This window comes from Corvus moneduloides, chromosome 21, assembly GCF_009650955.1.
Source record: "Corvus moneduloides isolate bCorMon1 chromosome 21, bCorMon1.pri, whole genome shotgun sequence".
Classification (NCBI taxonomy): Eukaryota; Metazoa; Chordata; class Aves; order Passeriformes; family Corvidae; genus Corvus; species Corvus moneduloides.
This window is the reverse complement of record NC_045496.1, coordinates 1,673,042-1,684,132: the sequence shown is the minus strand read 5'-3', so window position 1 is coordinate 1,684,132 and position 11,091 is coordinate 1,673,042. Positions and strand designations below refer to the sequence as shown.

Sequence of the window (11,091 nt, the reverse complement as noted above, 5' to 3'; positions counted from 1 at the left end):
TACAGCATCTTGTTGGTTTGGCTTGCAAGCCAAAATACTAACTGTTAAGGTATGCATAATAAGGAATTATTAACTGTGATCAGAAAAAACGAGATATATATCTGACACAATGCCTTATTTGCATTTCGTTTATTGTGTTATGACAGGACATGGTTACATGTACGGACAGGGGAGAGGAAACACCTCTAATGTGAACATGTGCACAAGACCAGGGTTTGTTCACAAAGCTTACTGAGACACTGCAGCCACCAAACAGAACATGCTGGTGGCCTGTCACACAACACAACTCCCTCTCATGTTTACATGCATGACCAAAATAGCTTGGAACCTGCTCCCACAGAAGATACACTTCAAAAGATCAGCCTGTTTCCCCTTTGGCACACAGGGAAGTGCTCATGAGGGAAATACCCACACATACACCTGACCATGCCTGTAACAAGTAGTAACAGGAAAGTGCACGGTAGACATTGTACACACCCAACCCCTAACCTAGCTGATCAATAAAACCCCAAATGGGCTGATGCACTCACAAACACAGGGAAGGAAAGTGAACCGACAATAAAAACTATTGTCTTGGATTTTAGAGCCAGCCAGATTCTGAAGCATTTGGGCCAGACTTCTGGACTCAGAGCAAGAACTTGGAACAGCACTTCTGAAACTTGAAGGCAAGTGTGATACAGACAGAGTAAGAACTACTGCTTTTTGCTAATTGTAAGTACTATTATCACATATTAACAACTGAAATGACTCTTTATTCATATCACATTAAGTGGAAGAAACATGTACCAGCCAAAGACACAGACTCTGCATCACAGGGCTCTCGATGCTCGTGATGAAACTAAAATGACCTTTGACAAAGCACAAACACACTTCTGCAATCACACATCATTACTGTGTTACCGTGTCACAGAATCAGAGTATGAGACCTCTATGTCTAAGCCATTGCTAGTCAGACAGAAATGCCTGTTTTTCAAAATTAGCATTGAAACTGTGATTACCCAACAGCACACAGATGAATTTCACGAGTGCATATAGCTAAGATCTGTAAAAAAATGAAGGCAAATGTTATGATGCAACAAACAGAACTAAACTTATCAAATACATTGGTATGACAGAAAAAAATCCCACTATTAGAAGAAAGAAGTTTATAAAAATTCAGAACTTGATAAAACTAAAAGCAAGTCCTTTTCATGGGACTATCCAGTTACAAATAAACTGCAAGGCAATACTGCTTGTTTCTTTCTCTTTTACCAATTCTCTATTTGTCAGAAGCAATTTGAAAGCTTCCTTGATTAGTTTTCATTTGTTGTGTGTCCTTAAAACATCACAGACTTGAGTATGAAAACACACCTTCTTTCTGTTGGAAGATCTAGTGAAGTTTGGGCAAGGAAGAAGGAGGTGATTTCACCATGAATGATCCAGAAACTGGATGGGAACAACTGACTCACTGAATAAATACAAACACCCCCATCCCTCAGCTGTTTTCACCAACACCATGGCTCAGGCTTCAGCTTATTGCAGTATCAGTAATAGTCTGAATGTCAGCAGTGCCTGCTCTTGAAACAAGGAATATAAAACATCATTGGGGGACCAGGACATGCTCAGTATAATAGAAGCATGAAATAATTTCCCGTATTTTGCAGTTTACTTTCAACTAGGAAACACCTTTTTTCACTGACAGCAATAGCAACCTTAACGGAGCAGGCAGGTTTCCTGCTCCAAGGCCTGTCTTGGATCACCAGCCACCTGTTTGTGCTTCTCTCCATTACATGGGGATCTGGAACTGGAATTGCATCTAGAATTTCACTAGCCAGGAGCTTTTTGTGGAGTCTGACTCCACAATTGCCCAGCTATCAATCATAGTCTATTTTAACTTTCGTAATAGTGTTCAGGTTTGGCTTTTCGCTGCTGTTCCTTCCATGAACAGAAGTCAAATGCTTTTTAAGAGCAGACTTGTGTTTAAAGTCCATGTCACAGCAGTGGCACTTGTAGGGCCTGTCCCCGCTGTGGATGTTGAGGTGATCCTGGAGCGTGCTCTTGGCAGTGAAGGTCTTCAAGCACACCATGCACTGGAAGGGCCGGATCCCCATGTGCCCCCGGATGTGCCTGTTGAGATTCTTTTTTTGCGTAAATGTTTTGCCGCATTGCAAACACAGGAAGAGTTTGTGCATTTTCAAATGTCTGAGATAGTTCTCGAGGTGCAGAAAGCCCCTCGGACACTTTGGACACTGGTGCCGCCATGAGCTGCCAGAATCCTCCAGGCTCTGGAACCCGTTCACCCCACTAGAAGTTCCTTCCGGATTGTCACCGACAAAAGTCTGAAAGTGATTTCCTGACATTTCTGTATTCCTGCTTTCAACTGTAGAGTTTATCAAGGAGTGCTGGGTTTCTGGGAAATATAAATTTGTTTTAGAGGAAGTGCAAGGCTGAGGAAAATGATCATTTTCTACATTTGCAACGCTCATGGAATCCATTCTGAAGACACAGATTTCATCATCCTTATACCCGATTTCCACTGTTGATATTTCTGGGGATTTTGTGTCCTTCCTTTCCGACACCAAGCTCTGTGCTGCAGGGTGTGGGCCATCCCCATCCTCCTGTTTCACGGGGTATTCTTCATTCTCTGGGCTGTCTTCAGAGATCTCAATTATTTCGCAATCTTTATCTAACACCTCGTCCCCGCTCCTCAGTTCAGCATCCGAGGAGTGGCACCCCTCAGCAGCCTGGGCACCGCTCTCCATGGAAGCGTCGATCTCCAAGTACTTGGACAAAGCCTCGGTGCACTTCTCCACAATGTGAACCATCTGCAGGTAACTCGCGGCCGTCAGGTACTTCAACAGCTCCTTCTTCTTGACTTCCAGCGCGCCCGTGTAGCAGGACAGCAACAGCTTCCTGCCCACCTCAGCGCTCTGCAGGATGGTGATCCGCACCTGCCTGGACTGGTTGAGCAGGAACTGATCCCGCATGAAGGTGGAGCAGGCGGCGAAGATCACCTTGTGCCCCTGGAACTCCGTGTCGTTGATGTAGATGGACACGTCGCAGAAGAGGTTCTGCTGCCGCAGGAGGTTCATCTTTTGCAGCACGGCATCGCCCTGCTGCTCGAACTGGAAGTGCAGCACCTCCGAGTCCGCCGCCATGGCGGGACCCGCGGGCACCGCCGGAGCGTCTCGCCGGGCGCAGCCCACCCCCGCCGCCGGCAGGACCCGCTGTCCCGGGGCTCCCGGGCCGCCGGCCGCGCTCCCGCTCCGCCCCGCTCCCCGGCCGCTCCCCGCAGCCCGTGCCGCTCGTGCCGCAGCGCCCCGGAACCGCTTCCCCGCCCGCCCCTTCCGCCCGCCCGCCCCCGGTGCGCCGTGACCGCGGTGGAAATGAGAGGCGGCGGCAGACAGAGTTAGCAGCACGTTTATTAAAAGACTTGGCACTGCTACAGCGGCTGCCGCTGGGGGAAACCGCACCGGCACCGGGGCGCGCCTCGCCCACCGTTCGGTAGAGGTAGCGACGTGTCCGCCCCCGTAAGGCATCCCGGGGAGCGGCTACCGGGGCTCCTCCTCGCCATCAGCCGGGACTCGCCGGGGGAACGGCGAACCGCCGCCCCGAACGCCACCGGGACGAGCTGCTGGCTTCTTCACGGCCACGGGACATCGCCCGGCAGCCGCCGACCCGCCTGCTTTGGTTATCACACGTAGTGTAAGACTTTTGCCCAGTCAGTGAAGAGGTAGCTAATGCTCAGTCCATCGATTATACAATCTCAAAGGAAAAGCGTCCGTCCTGCCTTCTCACCCCTTACCAAGTCGGGAGGCACCACTATGTCCCCCTCTTTGTTTTTAAAAATTAACATTTAACGTGACTTTAGAATTCTCTCAACAGTTTCAGTTTGTATCACATTTTGATTCTCCCTCCTCACTTTTATTCCTCCCAATGACTCCAAAACCAAATCAGCCCCACACAATTAATTTCTACATTATTTCAACGGAAGTTCAGCGGCAGCTAAGTTTTGCCAAAAATCTAGGGGAGAAAAAGACTGACACTTCAAATTTATCAGTTACTAACTTGCAAAGTATGTCTTCTAAAAGAAAAATAAATTGAGGAAAGACTCAGCCCTGATCTATGCAGCAGGCTGTGCAGCTGGAGCATGTGCTGCAGGAACACGTGCCACACAAGCTACCATCACTTAGAGAAGTGGTGAGCCCAAACCTCTGGCAAACCTAAATTCTAAGAATTCCTTCTTCTATACAATATAAATAAATAAAATGCCAACATAAAAAAAAAATCCTAATATATTGAGGAGTTATTAAAATACTTTTGTAATAGACTTCAGTTATTTTTAGGATATGCAGGAAGTTGTACAGCACATTAAGTTGTGAGACTATCCACTTACCAGCAAATGGTATTCTACACAGTAACACACAGATTATGATAACTGCCATAGTCCTCATCTGAATATGCAGCATCAGTAGCAACAACCAATGGATCTAATCTTTCACTACTCGGGACATTGCAATGAAGACAACATTTCACATACATGGACAATTAAGTTCATCTTATTCTATAATCGAGCTGCCTCTGCATATTCCATTTATCATAATTCTCACTCCATTTTAATCTGTAATTCAGAGAAGCAGCATTAGCCAGATTTTGCTTTTCTAATACCTCTTCTATACTCTTCACTTGTCTTTCCATATAGGGGCAAATTTTAGATGAACTCTACCACCAGTGCACTTTGCATCGGCGTATTGCCCTTAGAGCTCCAGTGTTTCTGGAGTCACGCAGCCATCTCCTGCATAAATCTTTTCGTCTGCACCCTTTTGCCAGGCCAAAAGCACAGACATTAGTAGAAGTCACTTTTCATCCAACAGACATGTCCATTTTCAGTGAAGAAAGTCTTCTGCATTTCTGCTTTTTCCTATTTCTTTGTGCCGTGCTCTCACCAAACGACCACACCAGCCTTTAACTGAACAGCCCAGCAGTCTTGGCCTTCGCAGACGTCCAAATCACCACAGCACAGGGTGGACTCAACACCTAAGTATCTTGACCAAATAATTTTTTTTGTTTCTTAGGAAACCCCTTGTCTCTTCATATCAGCTTCAAGTCACCCACAGCTACTTCAACAAGCTGTATTCTCCTTACAGTAACATTACAGCTTCATAATTCCAAAAAAACCAAAACTTTCCAGATAGACAAAACTTTCAATACTGTCCATTTTGCTGCCATGTTTTCTAGCATTTGTGCAGTTTTATTCCTTTCTGTGGCAGAAGACCATTTTCTTTTTCGTGTCCATATTCATATTGCCTTGGATTGTTCACTAGTACCTTACAGCACGTCGACCTGGCTCTGCAAGCTCTTGTTCTCCACGTCTATCTTCATCTTGACATACCGCTATAACTTATTTCCATTTAGTGAAAAATAGATTATCAAAATGTTCGAACAATACAGAAGGTTCTGCCTGAAGACAGAATGCATGTGTCAGATGCAACTGTCACGGTCAAATTTAGTTCAAAACAACTCTGTAAGTGGGTGGCTTCAAGAGGAAAAACAGTTCTTCCCATGCGAACCTATCTTCTACCCCAGGAACCTGAACAATAATTTTAAAAAGTTTCAGACAGTTAGACTTTAGGCCTAAATATATTTGCTACAACTTGAAAGATCAATGCCCTGATGTAATTTCCATTGCTTACTTCATAGCTGTCCATGTAAGAGTTCATGTAACAGTCAAGTACAGTAGTTCAAGAACTCAATTGCAAAAACGGATTCACAGAATCACCTTCCTTTTCTACTTCAAAGTATGTGGATTTCTGAAAGCATTCTGCAACATTAACGTGTTTTAACATCCATCAGTGTAATGTCTGCGTGAGGAAATCCTGACTTCTACACACACAGAACTGAAGAGCAAGACCAACTTTTGATAATGACATACACAACACTTGTTGTTCTAACACACCTTTGGTCATACCTGTTTAACATTTTTAACCATACAATAGCAGCCTTTCACCCCCACCCCTCATTCAAACACAACAACAGTACTACGTTTAGGTAGGAAGCATAATCTCAGCCTCACGGCAAACCTTGTGGAAAAGAGTTGCATTGGAAGAAATCCTTACTCCAAACGCCAACAGCAGTTCTCTGCTGAGCATCAGCCGTTTGATTATTAGTCTATGCTACACTTCAGTACTAAGAGTGCTGGTCTACTGGGAATGGTGTGCCTCAGATAAATTAAGCTTCTTTCAGCCTCAGTGGGATGCGGATAATTCCACAGCACTTTTGAGAAGCAATATGGTATAATCCCAGAATCCCAATAAACATGCCATTCCCGCTACATTTGATGTTTAAGGCGGTATACAAGAGGTATTGCTGAGTACAGTCAATAGCTGATATATTAACCTATAGAAATTGTGCTACCTATACCTCATCCTAGCATCTGTAAAACACTAATGGTCACTTCAAAAAAGTTCAAGAAATCAAAAAACTTTATGTTAAGTTCTTATAGCAGGTATTTTTGTTTAAAGTTAAGTGACATGTGGCCCTTGTTAGACATCAAGGAGAGACATAAAAGAACTAAGGAGGAAAAAGGCAAAAAGAAAAAAAATCATGGAGTTGTTATACATTGCAGCTTTAAAAATATTCTTTTCACAGTGTCAAAAAGCAGTATTTCTCCACTCCAGCTTTGCTCTAAACCCAACAGCTGTTGTGGTTTTTGATTCAAAACTTACGGAAGATAGAGGATAATTTTTAGCTTTGAAGTGTTTAGCTTGTCTCAGTACATGCACTGGTAAGTGCCCTTTAAAAATCCCAGGTATGCCAGGTATACAGGTCTTATTTGCACTCCAGGCACCAGCTTCTCACATTCCAGAGCTGCAATTTATCCTCAGTTTGAACAGCTCTATGCAATGATCAGCTAACCCTGCCAAATCATTTAGGGTTTCATCTTTTCATAATGCATGTTGAGGTTAAAAACCCTGAGAGTTTTTAAGAGAGCATTGATTGGCAGCAGAAGTTTCTTGAAATAAGTTTAGAAAGGGCAGGGCAAAAAAGTGACACAAAAATACTTCATTTCAACTTCAGGAGTCTAGGGGTAAGATCAGAGAAAGGTAATTTTAAGAGGTAAGTTTAAATTTAAGTATATGGAGTGTTTTCAGTTATCCAGTGCTTTTTTAAAAAAAATCAGGTTATCTCACACACTTGTCCTCTTTGCTTTCCTCCATCTGCCCAGACACAGAGAGGCCTCTAACTGTACAGCAGATGGTTTACTTGCAGCCCACAGCAACAGTCTTTCAAAAGGTGTTAGTCTTGAGTCTCCTAATCAGAGAGAAATGAAACAATTAACCCCTTAATCCACAGTAGAGACACAGACAGAAACCTGAAGGAGGATTGCTATTCACAGAAAATATCGAGTAAGACTAAGAGTGATGGCTGAAGACCTGCCAGGTTTTGCAATCCAACCATCTATAGCCTTTTGGGACACACCACTAGTTTAGGGAAGAAGCCAAACCAGCGCTTTGCTCCTCTCAGTCACAATCCCTACACAGGGCAGGTTTTAATTGCTTAATTGACGCAGGTACTATCGTTTCTTAAACTGAGCACAGCCTGAGGCAGCTTCCCTGCATCCAGTACCTGGCTGGCATCAGCCTGCTGACAGACTTTACTGTCTGTAGCAGCGCTACATGTGAATGAATCAAAGTCCACCGTTATGTCTTGCACGTTTCTTTCATTGGCATTGTCAAAGCTATTTTTACCATGCAGCTGTTTAAGGTGTTTCCTCAGAACAGGCTTATGCGCAAAGACCATGTCACAGTAGTTACACTTATGGGGCTTGTCCCCACTGTGCAGGTTGAGGTGGTCCTGTAAGGAACATTTCTGAGAGAACGTTTTCCCACAGATCTTACATTGGAATGGTTTGATGCCTGCATGCACTCTCATGTGCCGGTGGAGATTGCCCTTCTGAGTGAACGTCTTGCCACAGAGCAGACACATAAAGAGTTTATGCATCTTTAAGTGGTTAGCATAGTTTTCCAGATGCCGAAATACTCTTGTGCACTTTGGACACTGATGGTGCCACTGGAGGCCTTTGTCTATCCCTCGGTTGTTAGGCCCAAACATATCTTTAGAGGCCAGAATGATGTTATCGCTGCCAGCATATGAAAGGGCATAGTTGTGCAGGTGGTTTTGCTCTATTTCACTTGCTCTGTTCTCAACAGTGGAGTTGATAAGAAAGTGTTGAGGCTCTGACGAATGCAGTGCACTTTGTTCAGACGAAATAAACTGGTTCTGATCCTTCTTATTCCTAACTTCTGTTACCTCCCCGATGGACTCCACCTTGATGATCTGAATGTCACTATCCTCCATGTCCATGCTGTCTTCTGAAGGCTGAATACAAGGCGAGTCTTGCTGCAGAGAGTCGTCATCTCCCTGATGCTCCTTCAGCTCAGAAGAGTCACTTTGCTGTTCGCACTCTTTGCTCTCCAGTGGCTGCTTGGGTTTGATGAACTTCCACAGGGCCTGGGTGCACCGTTCCACAATGTGGCTCATCTGCAGAAAGCTCGCAGCAGTCAGGTAGTTCACCAGCTCCATTTCAGGGAACTCCAGAGTGCCACTGTAGCAGGAGAGGAGCAGCTGCCTCCCCACTTCCGAACTTTGCAGGATAGAGATTTTTACATCTCTGGAGTCGTTCAGTAAGAACTGATCTCTTAAAAAAGGAGAGCCAGCAGCAAAGACAATTTTATGCCCATGAACTTCAACATCATCTATATGGATCACGACATCACAAAATTTGTTTTCTTCCCTCAGTTTGTTCATCTTCTGTAACATTGAATCGCCATAGTTGTCAAACTTGAAATGAAGAATATCTGATCTTTCTGACATTTTGGCACACCTAAGGAAAAGCAGCAGAAAAAAAAACAAACTATGAGAACTTTTTGATTCTAAAAGGCAGGTTAGAAAGGTTTAAAGTAATAATATAAAGTGGGTGTTTATCAGCTGTTATGTTTTATCCTACATACACGTTGAAGTCCATTACAAATAAAAACAAAATCAAGTTTACATCTCACCTTACAATACCTTTAACTTTTTTTTAATTTAACGAAGCCTGAATATAAAGTAGAGATGCTATGACAGAAATTCTCCTGAAGCAATATCCTAAAGAGTTAGGATGTAAAGGGAAACTGTGTATTTTTAGCAAGCTTTGGGTTTTGCAGCACTGGGTTTAACACATTAGATTGTCTTTCAAGTTTTTCTGCAGGAGTTGCTTTGCTGTGGGTTGTTTAGGCTTTTCCTAAGATTACAGAAAAAATCTTCAGAATGGACTCCACTAGGCTCCCTGGTTTGAATACCTGGGGAATAAAGGAAGCCTCACTTCTTGCCTTTTTCTTTGGAAGATCACTTCTCTAGGAAGTTTGTTCTTGTTTTGTTAGTACTGGGAATGAAGAACAGTGGATCTTCCATAAACCAAGTACTGTTCTTTTGTCTTTCAACAGTTGCTTTAAGAATTTGTAAGACTACACTGATTCTGGACGAACCACTGTTCACACAATCCTGCCAGAGCACTGGGATTGCAGGAAGTGAAGAAATAACAGGAGACTAAATGATGCAAGATTTGGTTAGATAAAATTACAAAACAAAGCAAAACTTACACCTCCCAACTATTACAAACACCACATAAAGCTAGAAAGGAAGTTTTGAAGTTTATAGATAAAAGCAGATACTGCTCTCTTGGGGCATGAAGTGTCAGCTGGGTGTACACACAGGGATGGCATCGTGCCCAGTGAAATGAATAAACACACAAGACAACCGTTCAAAGAATATTTTTGGAAGCATCAGTCAATAATCAGGGTTTTTCAGTTTGCAGCTCAGACAGCATTTGGAGACACGACTTCCTCATTGATCACACCCATCAAGCATATCTTCCAATGTATGGCATGCAAAAATTAGGGAAGGATTTCAGAAGCCTTCAAAAACCAGGGACCGTGGAAAGTTTGGAAGCAGGGGGAGCATCATTCTGCAGTAAAACCGGTTCTGCTAAATCTGCAGAAAGCACAGCCACCAGTCCCTCAGTCACCATCAGTGCTGCCTGACTCACCCCCATTTCTAGGGCTGAAAGTTTAATTTTAAGATGCGACAGCCTTTGGCAAATATAAATGACAGCAACAGATCATCCTGGTATATCTTCAGTGTATTTTAGGCGTTATGAAACTATTTCTTCTTGTGTTTTCTCTGGAAAGTGATGAGGGAAGCCCAGTTGTGAGTCTGTTTTTTCCACCTTGGGAATTCATACAATATGAATGCAGTTAAAGCACCCATGCTATGGTTATACTGTGCTGTTAACCACAGCTACTCCAGCCATTCAGCCTATCTCTGGCAGATTACAAGAGCCATATCGTAAGAAACTGCAGATCGAAAAGTTGTGACTTGCTTTGGCACACATTCAGTTTCCACTACTACTGATCTACAAAAGAGCACCAAATGAACCCCAAACCCTCTATCTCGGGAGAGTGGCAGACCAAGGAAGCTGCCGTCGGGCGTGCATGGCTCCCCGCTGGAAGCACGTGCTTCCTCGGCCTTTACCGACCACGGATGGCACCGGCTCCTCACATCTACTTTCCGGGGTCCGGGAAAAGGATATTCCAGCACAGCTCAGCCGGGAGACTGCGCAGCTTCCCAAAACAACGTAAACGCGATGCCCTTTGCGAGAGCGGGGAAAGCCGCTATCCGCGCCAGGCCCGGCCCCGCGGGAGGGAAGGGGCAGGTACCTGTAGCGTCGGGCCGCGTCCCCGTGCTGGCACCCGCGGCCGCTCCTGCCTCCGGCTACGGACCTAGAGAGGGGAGGAGACCCGCCGTGAGCCGCCGCCCCAGCGCCGGGCCGGGCCCGGCCGCCCGCCGCTCCCCCCGGGCGGCCCCGCGCCCCGCCGCGCCCCCGGCCGGGCCGGGCCGCCCTCCGAGCGCGGCCCGCGGGGGCAGCGGGAGCCACGGGCCGCTCCGCGCCGCGCTCCGGGGCCGCCGCCCGCGCCCCGCCGGCCCGCCGGGACCTACAGGCGCCACCGCAGCCCAGCACCGCGACTCGGAACCGCATTGTCCGCCCGCCGGAAGAGCCGCGCCCGGAAGGAC

General features: G+C 45.5%; 2 protein-coding genes across 3 annotated transcripts; both read right to left on the bottom strand.

Annotated features, from left to right (window-relative positions):
- Positions 1-110: 110 nt before the first annotated feature.
- Positions 111-3,228, bottom strand: ZBTB6 (zinc finger and BTB domain containing 6). The gene has a single exon (XM_032131035.1). The coding sequence runs from the start codon at positions 3,135-3,137 to the stop codon at positions 1,854-1,856; it is 1,284 nt and encodes a 427-aa protein (XP_031986926.1). The 5' UTR covers positions 3,138-3,228; the 3' UTR covers positions 111-1,853.
- A 153-nt stretch (positions 3,229-3,381) lies between these two features.
- Positions 3,382-11,090, bottom strand: ZBTB26 (zinc finger and BTB domain containing 26). 2 transcript variants are annotated; one of them, XM_032131064.1, is made up of 3 exons: positions 11,017-11,090; positions 10,737-10,799; positions 3,382-8,863 (listed from the first exon to the last, which is right to left on the bottom strand). In XM_032131064.1, exon 3 carries the CDS (start codon positions 8,851-8,853, stop codon positions 7,537-7,539), a length of 1,317 nt encoding a protein of 438 aa, XP_031986955.1. In that variant the 5' UTR covers positions 8,854-8,863; positions 10,737-10,799; positions 11,017-11,090; the 3' UTR covers positions 3,382-7,536. The 2 variants fall into 2 exon arrangements, with proteins under 2 accessions (XP_031986955.1, XP_031986956.1); XM_032131065.1 differs by lacking the exon at positions 10,737-10,799 and having other exon boundaries at positions 11,017-11,037.
- Between the last annotated feature and the right edge of the window lies 1 nt (position 11,091).